This window comes from Vitis vinifera, chromosome 15 (genome assembly GCF_030704535.1).
Source record: "Vitis vinifera cultivar Pinot Noir 40024 chromosome 15, ASM3070453v1".
Taxonomy (NCBI): domain Eukaryota; kingdom Viridiplantae; phylum Streptophyta; class Magnoliopsida; order Vitales; family Vitaceae; genus Vitis; species Vitis vinifera.
Window position 1 is genome coordinate 6968159 of NC_081819.1, and position 24453 is coordinate 6992611.

The 24453-nt window shown below is 32.4% G+C and overlaps 1 protein-coding gene across 11 annotated transcripts in view; it reads left to right on the plus strand.

The window, feature by feature from the left end:
• The window catches only part of LOC100244930 (putative acyl-activating enzyme 19), a 122620-nt gene that overhangs the window by 92985 nt on the left and 5182 nt on the right, over window positions 1–24453 (plus strand). For 4 of the 11 annotated variants that reach the window (XM_002265335.4, XM_059742996.1, XM_010663004.3 and 1 more), the window contains 3 exons: window positions 3140–3221; window positions 7276–7340; window positions 17963–18022. In XM_002265335.4, coding sequence (XP_002265371.1) covers window positions 3140–3221; window positions 7276–7340; window positions 17963–18022 — 207 coding nt within the window. Of the gene's footprint in view, window positions 1–3139; window positions 3222–7275; window positions 7341–17962; window positions 18023–24453 lie in introns of those variants that run through there. The other 7 variants (XM_059742997.1, XM_019225683.2, XR_002031984.2 and 4 more) reach the window with 6 other exon arrangements.

Below are 24453 nucleotides of genomic sequence, written 5' to 3' on the forward strand. Positions count from 1 at the left end.
GATTCAGCTACATGAGCTTGTTCATTAGGCCTACCAACCATAAGTCGCTCGACTTCCAATTCAAGATAGCAAACTATATCATCAAAGGTCTTGACACTCTTATCATGTGTCATATTCACCACCATATGTTCACAACTCTTTGGTAGAGATTTGATGACCGCCTCAACTTGTTGCTCATCAATGAAGACATGTCTAGATGTCTTAAGCTCTTTTATCATTTTTTTTCATCTCCCTAAGATGTTTCATTGTATGGTTCAATCGCAGCTTGTAATTTTCAAATTTCATTACAAGTTCTCTCAGCTTCGTAGTTGAAAGTTCACCATACTTTTCCTTTAGAGCTTGCCACATTTCATGTGTAGTTTGGTAAACCTCATACTCAATCAAGAGACATCTTGCATACAATTTAACAATGTAATGCAAGCTAAAAAAACTCTTTTTCTTCCAGGCCATACAAGCCTCTTAATCTCTTCTATGTTGAGCAAAGTTTCCTTATTTAGGTTCTTACATGTCATGGTTCAGTGTTTCAAGAGTCTCTTGCTCTATAAGGATATATTGAACTTTGCGATGCCAAACCTCGTAGTTATCGCCATTCAGTTTCTCATTCTTGTTTGATTCTGCTATACACAATCTTATTAATTGGTACCTTTATGGATATTGATATTTTTACTTGCTCTAATCATCTTCTAATATGTAATAACCTTAAATTGCAATAGAAACGAAAGTTCACTATGTTTCCAATCAACTCCTATATACAATTTTAATTATTACAAATGAGAAATAATCTATGCAAGAATTTCTAATTTTAGGCAAGAAATTACTTAAATTTCTTTTTAGCCTAAACCTCCAATTCCATAAAAAAAAATATATATTATACAACTAGCATGTATCAATAACATATACAAAAGAATTGAAGACATGCATGTAAATAAAAAGGCATATTCATTTATCAAATGATAAATATTCATGTCATATCTTGCATATAAGATATTTACATGTTATGTACAAAGCATAAAAAAGTATCATGTAGAAAAAGAATTAATCTTCTCTCTTGAAGCTAAAAGGAACAATATTAGGATTATTCACAATGTCTTCTATAACTCTAGATGTTTTCAATAACCATAATTTTTTTATGAAAACAAAAAACATCTAGCCTAGTTGGTAGAGTACAAGACTCTTACTCTTATGGTCAAGGGATCAAACCTCTTCATGGACAATCCCTCATCCCTTTCTTTTTATTTATTCTCTTCATGGGCCTTCTCCCCTTCTTTTTATTTATTTATTTTTTCAATGAGTAACGGATACTCATATTTAAGACCCTACTTTTTCTTTTTTAATAGTTTAATTATATTTGAACGAATCAACATAATTTGATAAAATTTATATTGTCTAAGTCAAAAAACTTAAAAAAGGAATGAGGGCATCAAAGCTCGAACTTAGGTCTCAAGTGAGACTAAGAGAGGTTCTAACCAACAAGAGTAATTCAACTTTGATGTTAATAAGTAGATTAAAACATATTTAACTTTTCTGCATTATTATTACTTTTTCAAAAACAAAAAAAAAATTCTAGAAAAATATTCCACTTTGTTTGTCTTGGAGAAGAGCTTTTCTGGAACCATAACCATAAAATTGTGGCTTTTGTCTTTTCCCTTTTTTTTTATTTTTTATTTTTTATTTTTTTATTCTCCATTTCAATTTCGTCCAAGATAGGATGTTTGTGGGTGCACTTTGAACCTATTTTTTCTCCAAGTGGCTATTTTTTTTCTTTTTTCTTTTTTCATTTTGTGGGAATCTTTTTATTTTTTTATTTTTTTTTATTTGGAACAATATCCATAATCATATTTATCCCAAAATAATTTTGGTTTATTTATGTTTCAGTTTTTCTGGAACCACAACCAGAAGAAAAATCTTTCTTGATTATTTTTTTTGAGAAAAAAATATTCTTTTTCTTAAACACAAAAAGATAAAAAAATAAAAGCCAGAAAACAACCTATTGAGCTCTAATACCAATGATGAAAAATAAGGCTTCTCAGTTACTTTCTGAAATGCCCAAGATCCAGATTGATTGTTTCATTCACCATTTTTCTCCCCTCAAGTCATGAATGGAACTACGAATACAAGAACCATTCATTTCTTATAGCATTAGAGTTTTGACCTTCGTTTTCATGAAGAAAAACAAAACTTTCAAGATAAAAAGGACTTTTGTTTCTTTAGAAAGAAAAATTGTATTCTTTCTTGGTTTTTCGGGAGAGAAGAAAAACATATTTTCACTTCCATTTTCTGAGAGAAGAAAAAAAATATGTATTCATTCTCTCTGGTTTTTCAGGGAGAGAGTGTTCTCACACATCGAGAGATCAGGAAAAAAAATAATAAATAAATAAATAAAAATTAAAAATTAAAATATTTTTATTTTATTTTATTTTAATACTGGTAGTTTCTAGGTAGTTTTAAAACTCCTAGAAATTGCTCCACTTATTTCTCCCATTTATTGGGTCGGGTCAGGTCAGCCCACTTAGGCACCCAAACCCAACTCCAACACCTTCGTTGTTGAGATGGATTTTGGCGGATATAGACCATTTCATAAAGTTGGATCCATTTAGCTTTGAAGTTGTAATCTATATAGTGGGATTTTCCGAAGAAAAGGTCCTTAAATTGGTAGTAGGTGTTGTATTGGCAATTGAGAGAATTTCTAAGGTGAACATTTTTCCAAAGAAGAATATGGACAAAATCATGAAGAAATTTGAGTGAGTAGAGCTAGAGGAAAAATAGAGTTACAGAACAGTTTTAGACCTCAACTTGCTCTAATGCCATGTGAAACTAATTTTCATTGATGTTGAATAATTGAGACTACATAGGGATATATATAAAGTTGGTAGTATGTTCTAGGAAACAACATATTTTTTCTAGATATAATTCTAGGGTTAATGACAACTTATATATTTATAGGATCATTGCAATTTAGAATAGAATGCATATAAGGAAAGATAGATATCATAAAGAATTAGATTTCCCAAGATTATTAAGAACATCATGTGGTAGAATTTCAACATAAAGACCTTTGTCAACCATGTTATGATTCACCTTTACAATTTTGAATTGTTTCAATGGTGTTTAATTATTGGCCAATGTTCTATCAATGCAGGTTCAACCATTTTGTACTTTGTGGCTGCATGAATTGAATGTTCCAGTGTTTGGATCTCTCTCCGTTAGTTCTAATGGAAATGGTAATTATATTAGAATCTTTATATATGTCCATAATAATCATTGGAAGGTGTTAGAAAACATTTTAAATGATTAAAATATTTCTAAATGATTTTTTGTGGAACAAGTTTTTCTCCTAATGTTATGTGTTGACAACACAAACAGAATGTTAGAGCCACCTTCGGGCCAGCAAGTTCTCATGCCCCTTACTCCTTTGCTTAAAAGACCTATTTCCACCAAGGAAAAAAAATAGAAAAATAAATAAACTATGTCCAATAAGCTAAATTTAAGATTTTACATGGTGTACACATTTTCTATTTAAACAATTTAAAAAGTAACAAAAAATAAGAACTTTCATTGAAGTTATTTCAAATAGTGTTTATTATTATTTAATATATATCTCTGTGTTTGCACATATTACCTACATTCATAGGTGGTAACTTCTTTTGTTAGCTAGGCTTTCTTCTATCCTACCTAGGTTGCTTGACCAACTAATCTACCTCTAACCTATTTCTTTGTTAGGCTTTCTTCTCGAGTGCTTCGTTGGAGTATAGCTCCCTCAATAAGCCTACAATAATAATAACAATAATAATGGTAATCATATGATAATAATAATGATAATCATAATAATTATAATAATAATCATAATCATGATCATAATGATACTATTAAGTAGCACTATTTATGTGATGCATGTAGATTTTAAAACAATCACTATGTTCTATGCTCACCCCACATATGTAGCGTGCAAAATAATAATAATAATAATAATAATAACAAAAACAACAATGACGACGACAACAATGACATTCTGATTATTCTATTAGTAGCACTACTCATGTGATGCATGTAGACTTTAAAACAATCACTATGTTATAAATTATGTTTGGCATCAAAAGGTACAAGATGGATGAGGAATCCTCTAGAAAAACTAAACAAAAGGTAAGTAGTAACCTCCAAAATACAAAGTAAACCTAACCAACTATAAAAATACCTTATGTGCTTAATCCAGGTATAAATTCCTCATAAAGCCTACGAGAATAATAATATCATCATCCTATTTAAGTAGACCTTTTTATGTTAAGACTTCAGCTAATCCAACCTAGGTTCTAATTGGATGTTGGTCAATTTTAACAAACTTTAACTATTATGAATACAAATGAGAATTGAAGCAATAATATGGACAATAAAAAGTAAATAACGATATGGGAGAGAAATACAATCAAGTGTTATAGTGGTTCAGTGTAATTTCAACCTATATCCACTCTCCTCAAGCTCAAATCCAAGCTGAGGGTCCCACTAACTTCAAGGCTTCAAACCAAGCTTTTTTTTTTTTTTTTTTTTTATCAATAAGGCTTCAAATTAAGCTTTAATTTCTTTACTCTTGGATTTTTTGTTCCAAGGGGCCTTCAATACTTTAACTCCTAATAGATACCTCATCTCATGGTTTACAATTAAAGAAAGTAAATGAATAGTATCCTAGCAATAAATTTTGTCTCAACAATTGCAATAGGAAGCTAGAATTGAAGTAGGTGCACTAGGGGCATGCAAATTCTGGATCAAAGCACTCAAAAGATGAGTGAAATAGCTCTTGGATTCAATGAACAGTTAAATCAGGTTGCTTTCTTGGTAATAAATGGGGTTTAGAGTTCTTATATTTGAGTTCCAAACAAAATAGTCGTTAAGCACATTTTAGAGCTTGATTAGTTGATTGCCAAGTCAGTTGGTTAACTAGTCGTTGTTGGATAGGATGCAACAGGTAATAGTTGGGAAAGAGACAACCTCAGCTGGTTGAGATATTGGTCGGTCGATTAGTGCCTTGACTGGTCAAGCTTCCTAGCTCAATTGGTGGTATTCACTTAGCATTACTAAACACCTTTAAACCAACTCGATTGATCGACTTAAGTGGTCGAGCGGTTCCCTCATGTCTTTCAATTTTGCAAGTTTTTCAAATTTGACTCAAAATAAAGGGTGTAATCAGGCTATATGAACTCCCTACTATTTTGAAAAACCTTTATGAAGATATCCTTAACTAGTTTAAACTTAGATTTCTCTTTAAATAATTTTCATTTAATTTATAAACCATAAAATCAATTTAAGTTTGTTTTTAGATTTGTTAAGGTGCTTTAAAATAGATGCAATACAGTATGATCTGAGTGCACCAATCAACCTTATAAAAATGCATCCTAAAGGATTTCAATATCTGGATGTTCTCATGATTACTTTGATTGATCTTTATATTGCTGTTTATTGGATGGATTTTTTTAAAAACTAAAATCAAAGAACTTAAAAACACAGAAGATCAATTAACCTCGTTTTGTAATCATCAAAATATAACCACGGAGAAACCTTAGCTGACATCTTCTCTCTCCTAATGTTTAGGCTACGCTATTGATAATAATGATGATGATGATAATAATAATAATAGTAATAGCAGTAGTAGTAATAATAATAATAGTGGTAGTAGTAATAGTAATCACAAAAATAGCATGTATATTGTTATCATCATCATCAATGGCCTATCAAGGTGTCCAATTAGTTAGGGTGAGTACTAGGATGTGTGGTGAGGCGCGGAGCCCTTGGTTCAATTCCTATTGTTGGTTGAATAACCTTGATTACTCGATATTAGTTAACACCTTGAGATTTGGGTCCCCATGGAGAGTGAAGTACTTTACTATGAAAGGTCCCTTGGTTATAATAGACATATACACAATTATCATCATCAACATTTTCCATGTACCTACTTCTAACCTCTCTTTTTCTTAGCTAGGGTTCTTTTCTCTCCCCTAGCATGAGTGCTTCATCGAGGTATAACTCTTTTAGCAAAGCCTTTCTCACATTAAATTGTTTAACAAAACTTCACAACTCCATATATCAGTCTTTTTCAATCAAACAAAAACTTCACTATGCAACTCAAAGGTTTCAAACACTTTCGTTTTTTTTTTTTTTCAAATAAGAAGTTACTTTTTTGTTCCTTTTTTTTATAAAAAAAAAAATGAAATTTCTTCTTATTATTTACATTTACCCCTCTTTATTAGCCTTTTAGATAGTATTATTAAAAAAATAAAATCTAATACTATATTTCCTAATGAAATTACTAAATTTCTTAAAATTAATATACAATCAAATAAAAGTCAATCAATAAAAATCAATCAATCATTAAATGTATTTTTCTTTATACATGTATACATATAAAGAAAAACATACTTAATAACTTTGATAATGTGACAATTTAAATATAAAATCTTGTAGACAATACTGATAAATTATTGAATAAAAGTATCATGAATTAATTTTAAATTATCATGTTTTTCATTCATTTTAATTTTTTTATGTTATTAATATTGTGAAAGGAAATGGAGAATCGATTTATCACCTTTTTCTTCATTGCTCTTTAATTATTGGGCTTTGGCATAAGCTCTTCAATCTAGCTGGGTTGGATTGGGTTCCACCAAGGAGCATTGAGGACATGATGATTATTGCATTTAAAGGTTTGGGGAATTCAATTAGAGGCAAGATACTTTGACAAATCGCTTGCCTTACTTTGTTGTGGATTGTGTGGGAAGAAAGAAACGTTAGGATTTTTAAGGATAAGGGGAGATTGGAAGGAATGTTATGGGATTTACAACTTAACTAGACTGCAGTTTGTGATTCAAAAATTTGAGTTAGTTGGGGATTATCTTTGTTTATAGTTTTCTTTAAAGGGGTGTATTCTTACTTTGATCAGTTTCTGTGTTTTGAGGGAACAACCTCTCATCCTTCTCTTGTATATTTTCTACTATTAATATAAATTTCTTTGTTTCTAATAAAAAAAATAAAAAATAAAAAATAAAAATTGTGAAGGGTGCCTCCTCTAGACTAAATTTCTAGTTCCATTTCTGTGTGCATATACAAACACACACACACACTGCATATGCTTATGTATTGCACACTTTGTTATCTATGTATTTGAAGTCAATTTCTTATGTTAGCATATTGGGGTGTGTGTGTGTGTGTGTGTGTGAAAGCGCACATATGCGAATGCGTGTTTTTCCTTTCATTGGTTTATTTATTTATTTTCTTTTTCTTTTTGTTCAGTCATTTGTTGCTTGGTGGATGGGCATGTTCTTGCATTTGATTCTAGTGGATCTATTGTTTGGAAGGTATGAATCTAGCATGCTACTTTGTTGCTAGATTTATTTTAATCTTTCTTGAATAAGAAACAAAATTCCTAGTGTATTACAAAGGAAACAAAAGGTACAAGAAGAATCAACTATTTTTTTAAAATCAAACTAGAAATAAAGGAATTACAACCAAATTCATCCAACAAAACCATATACTTGTGAGCCTATCTAATCTCCACTAAACATCAAGGATTGTGGGAAGTCTCCTAAAGAACATTTCTCATATTTTAGCTCATGTTTAATCTAGTTAATCCGTTGTCTCATTTGTATACTAAGTGAAAGTTTTTAAAACTTTGGTTTCATGGAGAAGTAAAAAATAGTCAATAATAGTTTATTACAATTTAGAAGTCAAGTGTAGATATGTGGAAAAGAATGATTTTATTCCTTGCATTTCTAACAAAATGATATTGTATTTATAATGTACAATACTACAAAATTAAGAAACTAAATTACATTAAGGAAGTGGACTACTTCCTAAAAATTCTCTACCTTAAAATCAAGGAAAATCAAACAGGAAATATGCAATATACCCCTTAAAAATTAAGGTAAGCAAAAATTAGCCTACCATGAAACAACCCCCCCGCCCCCCCCCCCCCCCCAAAATTGTCATGGGGAAGAGTGTATAATATAATTAGGCTCCACACAACTTAATAAGTAAGGTTGTGATTTTACTAGTTGTTGATTATTTGATAAAGAGAGTATGATCCCCCTTTGTTCTGTTGAAACTTGCAATTGCCTATAAATTTAGTAAATCTTGCAAACCGTGCTCTATGAGATTGTTTTAAGCCATATAATGTCTTTTGTGGTCTCCATACTTTATTAGACTTAGGCTGTATAATGTCTTTTGTAGTCTCTACACTTCATTAGCCTTGGATCCATCATTGAGCCTTGGATCCATCATTGGACCTTGGAAGTGTTTCCAGGTAGACCTTTTCGCCTCATCCATCATGCAAGAAGACATTCTTAACATCAAATTGCTACAAAGACCAGCAAAGATTAGCTATTAATGACAATAATACTTGTATAGTATTCATCTTTGCTATCAGAGCAAAGATTTATTTATTTATTATAAGCAAACAATGCAAATCTTATAAGAGCGCTAAAAAAAGAAAAGAAAAAAGAAACAAAGAAAAACTAGGAGCATACAACCAAAATAGCCAAAACAACCACAACTACTTGCAGCTAAGACTATCTAGGAAATCAAGTATTGGCAAAATTCTCAAACCTAGAGAAGCGCTTGTCCATTCCAAGAGGGCTCTAATAAGGTTTGCCTTTAACATTTATTTGTGAGCTTTTCATTATTAAAGATTTAGCAGTTGCGCTCTTTCCAAATGTAGGGGAGCCACTCACCAAACATGGTGTCTCTTCTTATTAGTCCCTTAAACTTCCTCTTAGGAAGCAAGTTTCTCAAAGTTGCTGGAAATACCCATTTGAGAGCAAAAGATTTCTAGGAGAAACATTTATAACCATTGTCCTCTTACAGTGAATCAAGATATATTCTTCTCTCTTTGCAAAGACTACATCTATTAATTGTCGACTACCCCATCTTCATTAACATGTCAATAGTTAAAATCTTCCCCTAAACTACTTCCCAAGTGAAACAAGATATCAAAGGAGTGTTAGAGCCCCATTTTTCCTAAGTTGGGAACTCCATTCTAGATTTAACACTCAAAAAATTGTGGTACGACTTTACACTGAAAGGTCACTTCCTACCTTCTTTCCAAACCAAGATATCTTCTTCTCATCTTTGCTATTAGAGCAAAGATTTCTTAATGGTCCACTTTATATGCCCGAGTGTAGCCTTTAACTATAAGTCTAGCTTTGTATCTCTCCAAGGTTCCATTTACCTTATATTTTACAGTATACACCCATTTACATCCCATTGGTTTATTCCCTTTAGGTAATTCAATAGTTGCCCATATCTTGTTTTTTCAAAGAGCACTCGTCTCCTTTCTCATAGCTTTTCTCCAATTCACATTCTTAAGTGCCTCTTGAACAGTTGATGGAATTTCAAGAAGATCTAATTGGGTAATGAAGCCTTTGTGTTATGAGGATAATCTATCAAAAGATATAAAATTAGATAGAAGGTGTTGGGTGCATTTTTAACTCCTTCCCTAAGAGCTTTTAGAAAATTTGGGTCTTTAAACATTGGTGACAAAGAAGAATGGCTAAGGTTAGATTCAGTAACTATCATGGATTTGGATTCTTGCTTTTGCACTATAACAAGATTCCACAATTTTCTCCTTGAGTAGACTCGTAGTGGAACAACAATAATGCTACCTTTCCTCTCATCCTCATCCTTATCCTCAGGTTTAGAAGTGTTGGCCCTTGTATGAGTACATCCGATAACTATGGAAGGGGGCGAATGGTAGATTGGGGAAACTCAAGTCAGCCTCATATCTATTTAATGATAGAGACTCCCCCTAAAGATGAGGATTAGTGAAGAAGGCTGGTTTCAACAAAAGTAGCTTCCATCAAAATGAAAAATTTCGTGGAAGTAGGGTAATAACATTTGTACCCCTTCTTTGTTGGTGAATAACCAATAAAGACGCATTTAAGAGCTTGAGGATCAAGTTCACTACTTTGAGCATCAATCTAGACAAAGGAGACATGTCCAAATACATTAGATAGGATTTTGCTAAATCTATGAAAATCAGGAAAGAAGTCAATGAATATTTGTTTGGGCTTTATTTCCCAACACTTCCAAAAGTAACAATTGATTAAGTAGCAGTTAATGCAACTGCTTAAATAACAAGGCATGTGATACCTCAAGAAGGTGACAATTTTTTCTTTTGGAAACTCTATTTTGATGAGTATCTTGACATGATGAGTTGTGTTTTATTCTTTCTCTATCTAGGTAAGAGGATATGGTTTGATTAAAGTATTTTTTTTCCTTTGTCATATTTGATGTTCTTTATTTGAACATCAAATTGGATATAAACCATCTTAATAAAAGGAGAGCAAATAGAACTAGCATCAAATTTGTTTTTTAAAAGGCATAACCAAGTGACACTAGAACAATCATAAATAAAAGAAACAAACTAACGAGCTTCACTGATATTTGGAATGCGAGAGGGTTTCAAAACATTAGTATGAATTAATGTAAAAGGCTAAGATGATCTATTGTTGTTTAAAGGAAAAGCAATATGATGATGTTTGGTTAAGTGACAAATTTCATAATAAAAATTGTTAAGATACAAATTTTAAAATAATAAAGGAAACATAGTTTTTAACAAAGAAAAGGCAAATGTCCTAAATGTAAATGATGTAGCCAAATTTGATTTTTTTATTTATTATTTTTTTTAATGGAAAACTTGAAAGATAAGATAAAGGTATGTGACTATTGCCATTGTCACTCCAAACATCAAGTTAATTGGGTCTTTCCTATTATGTAGTATGATCAATCATCATTCCTTCTCTATCTATGTAAGAGGATAGGGTTTGATTAAAGTATTTTTTCCCTTTGTCATATTTGATATTCTTTATTTGAACATCAAATTGCATATTGATCATCTTATGAAAAGGAGAGCAAATAGAACTAACATTAAATTTGTTTTTTAAAAGGCATAACCAAGTGAGACTAGAACAATCATAAATCAAGGAAACAAACCAATGAGCTTTATTGATATTTAGAATGCAAGAGGGTTCAAAAACATTAGTATGAATTAATGTAAAAGGATAAGATGATCTATTGTTGTTCAAAGGAAAAGGAACACGATGATGTTTGGTTAGCTGACAAATTTCATAATGAAAGTTATTAATAAATTTTGAAATAATGAAGGAAGCATAGTTTTTAACAAAGGAAAGGCAAATGCTCTAAATATAAATGATGTAGCCAGATTCAATTTTATTTTTTTATTTTTTATGGAAAACTTGAAAAATGAGATAAAGTTCTACGAGTATTGCCATTATCACTCCTAATATCAAGATAATCGAGTCTTTCTTATTCTATAGTATGACCAATCATCATCACTATATTAAGGTCTTGGAAAACACAATGAGATGAGAAAAATGTTACTTTTCATTTTTTATTTAATTTTTATATTTTTTTATTAGAAACTACTTTGCAAAACACAATGTTACAATTTGGATCTTTGATAACTTAAGGGATTGACTAGAGATTTGTAGGGAGTATAGGAATATATAGTACAGATATTAAGGAAAGAGTCGTGGTAAGGACTAGTCCTTTGTCCCGGCCACATTAGCTAAACAACAATCAACTTTTTTTTTTAATAGGACATGGGTTGTAAGATGAGAAATGATGAGAGTTGTCAGTCATGTGATCTCTAGCACCTCAATCTAACCCAATTTCCATGGCAACAATTTTTGGAGGCACTAAAAGAGCTAGTTATTACCTTATTTGACTAAGGAGCATGATGCGTTGGTCTTATCTAAAGAGGTGAGGAAACTTTGAAATCTTCCTTTTTTGAGTCTCTCAAATGTCGAGCGATTAGAATTCTCACCATTGGGTTTCTCCTCCAAAAATGTCATATTTCTTTAGCCTCCTTGCTATTTAGATTGTTGTTAGTTCCAGTTTCGACCATTCTTACAAAGGGGCAGAGCCATATAAGGTCTAGGAAGAGCAAATGCTCCCCTTGAACTTGGAAAAAAGGAAATCTTCATTCATGATGTTTTGATCCTTTCCCCTTTGATTTACAAGGGAACCTTAGTTACCACAAAGCTACGTAGTTGATTTGTGCCTTTTTTTACTCCCTCTTATATAAATATTTGTTCTTCCCCTCACCCCTTCTGTTACTTAGTCACCTAGATACCTCTCCTCTATAAGAATTTGTTCTAGGGATTGGACTAATCATAGCCAAAACAACCCTTCAATGTAAAGGGCTGCCTCATGAAGGGTTGACCTTGTTACTTGGCCACTTGGATACCTCTCCTCTATAAGAATTTGTTCTCGGAATTAGACTCCTCCCTTCTTCAACTCTTATGACTGAGAATACCTCATTCAAGCATGTTCATGATTCCTTCCCAAGTACTTGAATACACACTTGATTGTATTCCATGTTAACTCTAACAAGGAATTCAAATATTCTCTCTTTCAATAAACTTAAGAAACAAAGCAACATCCTCACTATTCTTATTCTAAGATTTTGGTAATAGTTTGTTTCTAATCACAATCGTTTAATAACATTATAGTACTCAATATCAAATAAAATGCCTTGCTTTGTAGAGTGAATCTTGGCCTTTACCTCGTAAATTTAACATTTTGGACTTTCGAATAGGTCGGTTTCATTAACTCTTACTTTTTTTTTCCTTGGTCAAGAACATACACACTCTATTGATTTTGGGTTGCATTATGTTCCATAATCAAGACGTGACCATTGAGTCCTCATCCAAGGTAACAAATTTAATGTCATCTTCACTCGACATTAGTCCAATCAAGTGATTGAACTTTCCTTTTCCCTTTAAGAACGTTTGTGCATGTTGAGATCATATAAAATAGTTTCGTGTATCAAGTCTAAATGAGGGTTGAAGCTTTTGACAATCACTAGAAGGTGGTTACTTAGTGTTTAAGGTTAGATTTTATAAGATCTTTGACATAGTGGACAACAAAACAAAGAGCCATAACAGTGGTAAAGAAGGTTGTTAAGAAGAAAATAAATGGTGATTGAGTGATTCAACTCTTGCCATAAGTTTTGTAAAATCGGAACATATTCATGATGGGAAAAACCGGGATCTCTCCGTTTTCCAAGCCCGGATCAAGTTAATAACATGCACAACTATCCTAAGCTTTTTCTAAATCCTATGCACAACGGAAAAATAGCATTTTTATACTTTAAAAGGATTCAGAAAGTGTTAACGAAAACCATATCTAAGATTCAAATGTTCCCGAATCAAATCCACATGGTGAATATGAAGATCGAAATCGTAGAAGTCTTGTAAACCCGAAGTCTTTTGCCCGATGAATTGAACCTTGATCTTGGCATACTTCCGGTGGGGAGGAAAGGAGGGTTCAGACTATGACTCTCTTTCTCTCTGGATGATGGAAAACAAAAGTTATGGAAACCCTAATCCCTAGGGGGTATTTATAGGGTTCCTAATTGGGCTTAAGTGACTTGAGCCCACATGGGCTTGGGTCATTTAATCTAGTCCAAAATGGGTCATAATTGATTAATTAACCCAATAGAGCCTACTAATTAATCGATTAGTCCAATTCAAAGACCTTGTTTACATATCCTTATACAACCTTGTGTAATTACCAAAGCACCCTTATGCACAAAAGTGAACCTCCAACTAATACGACCCTCATAATCCATGCCAATAAGGTATATGAGCTTTAAGCGGGGACCACTAGGACCCATAGGAGTACTGGCTCCTTCATAATTCAATATCCCATTATAGAGAATCAAGTGAACTCCGGTATCCTATGTAAATAACAACGAGACACTATGTGCTCGGGTCCGTGACTTGCTATCCATTGTGTTCAGTCTTTCTATGAACTGGTGTCCATAGTCTAACAAAGTGAAAGCTATCAGCTTTTCAAGACTACCTCTACCATCCTTGAGTTATAGATCCTCTTATTATGTATTTAATTGACACATCTTAGCTCTCAAAGAGCTTATGTCAAGTTCCACTGAAGAAACTACTATAGTCATAGTTTCCATAAACACACCTCCTTAGGATCACCTAAGAGGACACACTATCTCAATCCTAAGATATATCATGGTGCCTCTATTGAGAATATCTATTGCTACTGGCTTCCATCAACAATAACCTAATCCATAGGGAATATATGATCAGCTTACGCTCTCACCCATAGGTCAAAGCCACTGTTAATTTCAACACAAGCTTAATATTCTCTCAAGGTTGAGAGACAACACAATGAAGCAACTTGGTGGAGTTATGACTACTTGATAGCGCCTTAAGTCATAAATTACCATAGGTCCTATCCAATGTGCAACCATACACACTAGTGCACTCACCATAGGAAACTCATCTCAATAGCCAAGACCAGTCATCCCTCCAATTAGGAGGTGGTGCACTACACTCTCTAATGGGTTGCTTAGGCTCATGAACCGACTGTGAACAAGTCATCTATTTTCAAGAAACTTATGACTTAAATCTTCTGTGCAACTCCTAATGCACCTAAGTCACGTACAATGCAAAAGATATGAACAAGAATGCTCATAAAGTATAATACATGGAATAAGGATAGATAAAAGTGAAACTGAAATATCATTAAATAAATAATGAATTCCAAATTTATTATATCATGTCATGCTTTTAAGGGTTCTATCCTAACAATTCAGTAATCAAACGATTACCTTTCTTGGTAGATGGAGTCTTTGTCTTAATCTCATTGATTTGTTAAACATTTTGGACTTTGGAATAGGTCTGCTTGCAAGACTCCCAAATATCCTTTGTTGTTGTTAAACACATGCAAGTATCACTGACTTTTGGCATCAACGAATTTCATAATTAGGACATAAACATAGTCTTCATCCCATGCAATGAACTTCGAATCATCTGATTTCGGTCCCATCCCAAGTCGGTTTATCCTTCTCTTTCAAGAAGGTTTGAACAAATTGAGACCGCTTCAAATAATTTTTGCCATTGAAACATAAACCTGGTTAAATATTCTGCAGCTCTCCTACTACAATGTTGATGACTCCATTTGTTACTACTGGATTATAGACTTGCTCATTGGTAGATTCCAAAACCTCAGACTTGGACAGAAGTCAAAGAAATCAAATAAAAGGTTGAGGAAGGATTGCAACAATGCAAGCCACAACAGGGAAATAGAACATAAGTGGAATACTTTTTGCACTGTTTTCATATTAAAAAATAGAGCAGTTATGCTAAAATGGCAGATTTCTCCGGGTTTTTGAAAAAAAAAAAAAAAAAAACCCAAAAATAACTGGAAAATCGGCGATGGAGTTTGAAAAAATTAGAAACCCTAAGGAGCCTAATTTTGCCTTGATACCATGTGGAGAAAAATTATATTTCTAATTCATTTATTGAAAGCATACAACCAAAGAAATATATATACAACAACAAAAAAGAAAGAATAAGGAAGAATCCCTTCAAATCAAGGATTATATGCACAAATATACACACCGCTATATATATACAGTTATATAACTTACATAGCTGTATATTACAGCTATATATCTTCTTTAGCTGCATATTACAACTATAACAATCTTCAACACATAGCTAAAGAAATAAAGGAATTTCTTGACCTCTTCCTACCTATAATCAAGTTTACTTGAAAATATTTAATAAGAGTGAGTTCGAAAGCCCATTAAAGGGTAGTGATCAAGTAAGTTTATTTTTCAAAAATGAAATAGGGAATGTTTGTTTGTAACACGAGTACAAACATACAACACAAGTAAGTTTATTTTTCAAAAATGAAATAGGGAATGTTTGTTTGTAACACGAGTACAAACATACAAAATAAACTTGTATTACATTTGCTATTATCAAAATAGTCTCAAACTAAATATTTCAATAAACTTGCATATATTAAAAAAAATTAATTGTTAACAGAAGTATTATTCATCATAGTGGGATTTACAAAAGTGGCTTAGTATTCCTTATATGTTAGTGGGCGAAACTAAAACCAATCTAATAGTATACCATTCCCTACAAACTAGGTTTTTAGATCATCATTACCCACACCAAAGGTAACAAAAATCAACATTCCCTTGTTGACTGAAAACAGATAACCAGAATGCCCATGTAAGTCAAAATACAGTCAAATAAAAAAGTGATTCCCAATTTCAAAATTTTAAACTTATTTAAATATTTTTCAGAATTTACAAAAAATATAATTGATAATTTATGACAAAAAAATATATATTCACATAATTCTCTTATATAAGTTGGATAATCCCAAAGAAACAAAGTTGCAGAATTTTCCTATTAATCATTTGTTTAATAATCATTATACTCTTTAGTATATATTTATTTATTATTTAACCCTATGTCAAAATTAGATGAATTAATTCATCTAGGGAAATATTCAATTTCCATTACTTAGGTTGACTTGACTTTATTTTCTTAGAGAATCGTCCAAATTTCTTCCCTAAGGAATTTTAGCCTACTTTTTTTTCTAGCATCCAACCATCTAAAATTTATTTAACTTTTTATTATGATTAATTCTTCAATACAACGAAGGTGCAATCTTATAAAAGAAAACTTATTATGTACAGATATTGCATAGGATGCCCATACCAAATTCCCCTATGTTTAATACCACACCAAAAACACCTTTGCAACCTACAATCCTTTAAAACAATACCTACTACTTCCAAACATCCTATTATTTTCCAATCTCAATACACGCTACAAAAATTCTCATAACCACATTTAGCATATAACCACATTGCACTCTTCGCAATGTTCACCACAATAGTCCTATAGTCTCCACATGTAGTGCCCTATGGATTCACCCATAAGAAGACATCAATGGGCATGAGATTTGATCTTACCATTTCAACCCCTTTTTTAACTCTTTAAAAAGTAAAATGCATAGACCCACAGGATATTTCCACCATATCCAAACTTTCATCCTAGGGTTAATATCTTTTTCTCAAATCTTCATTAAAATAATTCTAGATTTAAGATTTATGGATTCTAGATTCGCCTAAATACTGATTTATTTATTTACATACTTCTCTATTAATTATTTCTCTCTCTTTTAAAAACTAAAACAACAATTGCATTCTAAGGAGATGGGACCTATGTACTTTTGTGTGCTATTTGTGCTAATTAATACATTCTATTATATATAAAAAAAATTATTACTATTATTAATTAATTAATTTTTTTTTTCTAGCATCTAGCCTAAAATTAAAGCCCATGGAATTTACTTATTGAGTTTGACACAAATCTAGAAATTTCCTTTTTTAAGGGGCTAGACTATTAAGCATAAACCAAACTTTTATAAAATATGTATTGTAATATAATTTATAATGTAAAATGAAATTCACGATAAAACAAATATAGTATTTATAAGAATTGGTGGAAATAATTATCTTTGTTTCCTCTCTAATCAAATACGACATAAATATGAAAAAAAAAACAAAAGAAAAAGAAGAAAGAAGAAGAAAACACAGGTATGTACACACTTAAAAGATGAAATATCTTTTTCATCAAACTTGTGTTGGGCTTTAGGGAATAAAAATTATTTATAATAATATAATTTAAAGTTATAATTTTTTATTTTGAATTTCCCTTTATTTAAAAGTTCAATTGGCCCCACCTAGACAACTTGTAAGTTGAGTTAGTTGATATCTTTAATAAAGCTCTTTCTAAAACCACCTTGGAAAGTACTTCGTTCAATTTAGGCTTGATTGATATATCTATATACTAGCTCAAGAGGGAGTATTGAAGATATAGATAGCTTGTGTATCTTTGTTATCCTAATATAAGGTTATGGTTTTTCTTCTTAATAATCCTATAAATAAAGTTATTTGATAGATGGTGAAGTTATGCTTAATTTCAACTCTCAAATTTTCTTATAAATACGAGGAATCACCAGATGAGTAAGATATGTTGATTAGTATTTTCATAGCCATAATTAACTACACATACAAAGGATAACTTCAATTTTTTCTTATCCACTCTCTTTTTTAATTTAGGGTAAAACTGGCGGTCCAATCTTTGCTGGAGCTTGCATATCTCATGCACTTCCTTCTCAGGTAAAACTTTTTTTTCAGTGTTTCAACCCCTTTTGAGATACATATTTGCATGTTTGCATCTAACACAATATAATTTTAAATAATCCATAGTGGTTGGAAATTTTCATTATGATCAAAATTTTCTTCTTTTTCTTTTTTTTCAAAAGGAAAAAATGTTTATTATAGTTAACCAATGCATTGATTGTGTTAATATTGCAACATTTTCATGAGGAACAAAGGTGAGGTGTTAATGCTTGCTACCTTTGAAATATAAAAACTATTTGTCAACCATGAACTTTGATGTTGCATTTGGCTCTACCCTCATGCAGACACAATGTCCTCATTGTGTTCCACAGGATTACGGGGTCAAATAGACAAGCACCCTATATGGGGCTAAACAAACCCTCATGTCAGGGTTGGGGATTGACTCTGATACCATTTGTAACGACCCACACCCAATCATGTAGATAATGTCCACTCTGAACCCAAAAGGCCCTCACAGCCTTAAAATGCGTCTACATGATTAAAAGAAGTTCATACTTATACACCGCCAAGAACTTTCCCCCCTATCCGATGTGGAATGTCACATTAGCTTTTAGTTGTTTGTAGCAAACCATGTACTCCAAGGAATCATGTCCTCCAAGGATTACCTTTTCCTTTAAATCTTGTTAGTGTGACTTTTGACACCAATCAAAGCAATAAGTGGTTCTTTATTGACCTTTTGACTTATTGCATGAATAGTAACCACTCATTATAGTGAATAGTAAAAATGACCTTTTACTATAACACTTTTGACTTTTGCGGCAGAATCTTGCTTTTAGCGGATTATTGTACTGCTTTCAACTGGAATCTTACTATAACATCACATGTCTTGAAAAGAAACATGCAATTGGTGTAAACTTGACTTAAAACTGTTGTTAGAGAATCTTGAGCCGACAACTTACTGATGCAATCTTTACCCAAGGTATCTAATCAAGTAATTTACAAGAAAGGAACCTTTAAGTTTTTCTTAGACTATATCATTAAGACACTTGAACAAACCATAAGCTTAGAGCAAGATGATCAAGTGATAAGACTCTTGGATAGTAAATCCATAGAGAAACACAAGAAAGACTACAATTTCATACACTTCGGCATAATTCAAGTGGCAACCAAGCCCTTAGCAAGGATAAGTTTTAACAACCTTAATTGTCATGTGTCTAAGGGATAATAGACATTTTGATTACCGAGATTCTATTATTGAAGCAGTTCAAGCAGGATTAAATGATGGTTCTATTTACTTCCAATGTTTCCCTAACTTCATAGTAAGATTAAGAGATGTCGACATCCTTGATTCGGTTGTCCTCCATGTTAAGACTCATGAATTTAAGTTCAAGGAAGGAAACAATCAAGTTTCCATCATAACAAGATTTGCTTACAAAAGCATGACCACAAGTGTAGGATCCGGAGCATTGTGCATTAGTCTAAGGGAGAAACTATTCTTTTCCAATCGAACTTAGCTTATAAGTCCAAAGAGAATCTTGTGGAATGAGATTGAGTTTCCAGAATAATGGCATTTCACCAATGTTGTTCCAGCAATAGAACAAAGGATAGAAAATTTTGCACAAATAGTCCAATATCCAGACGAAAGAGGAGATTTGGTTTTCTCCAACTCTTTCAAATATTCTAGGAATACTAGGATAGAAGAAGGATCCACTTAAGCAAATCCCAAGAACATTAAGTTACCTGGTGTCAGGAGTTTTAAGAAAACTTCCAATTTTAAGAGGATTAGATTCTCATATGATTATTTTCTCCTATATGAGTTTCCAAAGTTTAGAATTCACTATATATATATATATATAACCTATGCTCCAGCAGAATAACACCCAAAGGGGGGATGAATGAGTGAATTTTAAAAATTATAATACAAGAGTTAAATATTTCAATTTTAATTAATCCTCCGAGAGAATAATAGGATTTTATGTGGAAAATCTCCACACAACATGTGGAGATAAAAAAACCACGTGGTTTAAGACCTCAAATCTAAAATTCACTATACGAGATCATAATACACAATTTTACCTGACAGATGCTGCTTAAGACTTACTCTCCAACACCTATATCAGGATTCACATCCACGATGCAACACCTGAAGTGCTCCAGTGAATTCGCCTCAACCTCTAAGGGGATGCAAACCTTTCTAACAACTCAAAATTCGTTCGATGAAGCCTTGAGGGCTTTTGGGAATGGTAAGGCAAGTTAGGGTTCTTTCCAAATGAGAGCATCAACCCTAAATCGAGTTTAGGAAGGGTATATGTAGGGTCAAAGATCTAGAGTATCAAAAATGAAATTTTTCCAAAAATTAAAAAGTAAAATTTCTAAATAAATAACTTCCAGAATTTGGCAGGCTCGAAACGAGCGCTCGAACGAACTTAACCACCACTTAAGTGCCTTGAGCGCTTATTCAAGCACTTGAGCATTGGCTTCAGCACGTAAGCACTTTGGCCAATGCTTAAGCACTCCAATAATTTTCAAAATGACTTTTAAACCGTTTAAACTCAAATTAAAACTTTCAATCCAACCCATACTGTTTAAAAAGCTAACTTGCTTTTACCCAGACCATTTAAACTTATCTATGATGTTCCGATTGAATAATTTGGAACCTCGGATCTTCAATGGGGAGCAAGTCACTATTTAAAAGGATCTTATATCAGAATGAAACAGAACAAAATTACCAATAAACAATATCAATGCATGATGCCCTGACAACACACACACACATGCATACATACATACATACATACAATATGATACACTTTATATGTCAACTAACATATTACCAATATGTAATGCATCTTATAATACAAATCTCATATGTGATACTTTATGCCAATGTTTTAAAAGGCTATTGAGGCTTTTGCATTGTGATTCACTTCAAGGTTGGGCTCTTCGAATTAGCCTTGAGGTTATAGTCTTAGTTAAGATAATTGAAGCTTAAGGTTGTTGAGGGTTAAGCCATAAATATTTAAAGGGTTTAATAGGTTTTGTGCCTTAGTGGACTATATATTTTGTAGGAGGTTTAAGACTTAATATTCAATGAGCTTTAATAGGTTCTATGTTTTTATGGGCTTTTGGTACAGATTATAATTTTTTTTTTGAAGAGTCCTCGCATAGGTCAAACATTTTGCAAAATAAGGGCTTAGTTGACTTTCAATTAACTATTTAAATAGAGAGAAAAAGGAGAGATTGAGAAGAATGAAAAGAGGAATTGTTGGTTGCCATAGTGACTAAACTCATATATAATCCTTATTTTTTATTGATAAATAAGGAAAAAACCATTGCATTTAATGGATAGAGAAGAACAATGGGTGTATATAAAAGTAATTATTGAAGATAATTATAGCTTGTTACAGTTGTATACACAACTATATGTGAAAATTATTACAGTTGTATACACAGTTGTATATCTTCCACAACCATATATTACCACCTTAATATATATTTGGGTATATTTGTGTATACAATCCCTAATTTGTAGGGATCTTTAATAGGATAGTTTCCAATTCTTTCCTTATTCTTTCTTTTTGCTATTGTGTATAATTGTAGGGTTGTATACTTTTAAGATATGAATGAGAAATACAATTTTTCTCCACATGGTATCAAAGCCAAATTTGGCTCCTTATATTTTCTTTTCAACCTTCATTGCTGAATATTTTTTTAAGTGTTTGTTGTCCACATGGTATCAATGGCAGTTTTGTTCAGAACAATGAATAAAAACACTATTTGGTGTACCTACTGCAAGAAGCTAAGACACAAATGGGACTGGTGTTGGAAAGCCTCAAACTTTGAGTAAAGATAGGGGTTTCAAGGGTGGACAGTAGAGAACTTAAGTACACTTCACCAACTCTCAAATCAATGAAAACCCTTTACATGATGGTGAATTCTAGTGGCCATGAACATATTGAGCTTAATAAGGAAGAGATTGAAAAACCAAAGAATCTCCTAGGAACCATTGAGAGTCCTAGTGTGCTTGCTCTCTCACTCAGTCAGATAATTATTCCCCTTCTCTTACTTTTAGTGTCTCGGATGTGTCTTTCCTAGGCTCTTGGGTCATCAACTTAGGAACTACAGATCATATGACTCATTCCTTACAAAAGTTTAGTACCTATAGCCCATGTCCTAGTAATAAGAAAATAGTCACCGTTGATGGCTCTCTAGCCACCATGGCTAGTCAAGGGTAAGTTCACTTGAATAAATCCATAGTTTTGAAGAATGTCCTATATGTACCTAAGCTTTCCACCAATCTTGTTTCCATTCATTGACTTACCAAAGAATTAAATTGTCATGTGATTTTTTTATCCCTCTCATTGTGTATTTTAGGAATAGGGTATGAGGAACACAATTGGACATGCTATAGAAAAATACGGACTTTACTATCCTAAGTTACTGTTTGGTCAAAATAAGACTGAGAATTAGGTACCCTTATCATTCCTTTATGAAATCTCATCCACAACAAAAGATAAGATTTGGATTCATCATCATTGTCTTGAACATCCATCGTTTGGTGTTCTTAAAATTATGTTTCCTTTTTTGTTCAAAGGAATTGATGTAAAAAAATTACATTGTGATGTTTGTGTACTTGCAAAGCATCGTCGTGCTTCTTTTTCAATAAGTAACAAAAAAGTTTCAATTCCTTTTGCATTAGTTCACAGTGATATTTGGGGTCTTGCCACAATTTCTAATATTTCAGGCTCTAGATGGTTTATTTCATTTATGTATGATTGTACTCGAATAACTTGGGTCTTTCTTCTCAAACAAACATTGGATGTGAGTACTCTATTTCCCTATTTTCACAAAATGGTCAAAACTCAATTTGGAGTGGGAATCAAGAAGTTTAGGTCTGATAATGCAAATGATTACTTCAATCAAGTCCTATCTTCTTATTTTCAAAACGAAGATATTATCCATGAATCCTCTTACGTTAGTACTCTCCAACAAATGAGGTTGCTGAAAGAAAAAATTGTCATCTTCTTACTGTTACATGAATTTTTTTGTTATAGAAAAATGTTTCCAAATCATATTGGGGAAAGCAGTACTTATTATTGCTAATCTTATAAATCGATTTCCATCTAGAGTTTTGGGGTTTAAAAGTCCAATGGAAATTTTTTCAAAATACTTCCTAAACTTTACAACGTCTACCTGTTTTGTTCCAAAGGTTTTTTGTTGTTTCTTTTTGTCCATGTCCATGCTCATAACAAAGGGAAACTAGATCCAAGAGCAATTAAGTGCATTTTTGTAAGGTATTCATCTACTCAAAAATGTTACAAATGTTATCATCCACCCACTCGACAATTTTATGTCTCTTCTTTGATGTATCCTTTGTTGAATATGAAAGCTACTCCAATCATCCTTATCTTCAAAGGGATACATCATTCATGGAAGATACGAATGTAGAAGATTTGTTCTTACTTGATTTGACCTCATCTATGCCTAAACCCTCACAATCACAGTCATCCATGTCTAAGTCTATGTCTAAGCACTCACAAATTCTTGACCCGACAAGTCCACCTTTAGGGAAGAAACAAGCCAACTTTGGTTTACTCAAGGAAGAAAGCAACCATCACTTAACTTGTGCAGGTCCAAGAGTCAGAATCGACCACTTCCTATGAGGTAAATGATCCATCTTCTCCTGAGATTTCTTCTGATTTTGTTTATACTAGTGATCTAAATTTGCCAAAGGTAAATAATCTATCTTCTTCTAAGATTTCTCCAAATTTTGTTGATACTAATAATGATCTAAATTTGCCCATTGTAGTTAGAAAAGGCACAAGAACATGTACTCAACATCCTTTATATCCACTTTCCCATTTTGTGACCTACGAAATATTACCATCATTTCATAGAAATTTTCTCACTAGCCTAAACATTATTGCCATACCTAAGACTTTGTCTAATGCACTAAATGGTAAGGAGTGGAAACAAGCCAAGAGGGCAAGCACTTGAAAAGAATGGGACTTGGGATGTGGTTGAGTTACCAAGAGAGAAGAGTCAAATAGGGTGCAAGTGGGTGTTCACAATAAAATACAAGGCAGGTGGTTCTCTTGAGAGATATAAAGCCAAGCTCGTTAACATATGGAGCAGATTATCATGAGACATTCACACCAGTAGCCAAGATGAACAGTGGCTTAAGTAGGACAGTGGCTTAATTTGCTCACCATATGTGTCCACTAGAAGTTGATTAGTTGATGTCTTAACAAAGGGATTAGCCAATGCCTGGTTTCAAGAGATCATTATCAAGTTGGGAATGGATGATATCTATTCACCAACTTGAGAGGAAGTGTTGAAGTTATTACAGCTTGTTATAGCCATGTACACAACTATATGTGAAGATTATTACGGTTGTATACACAATTGTATATCTTTCACAACTGTATATTATAGCTATAATATATATTTGGGTATATTTGTGTATA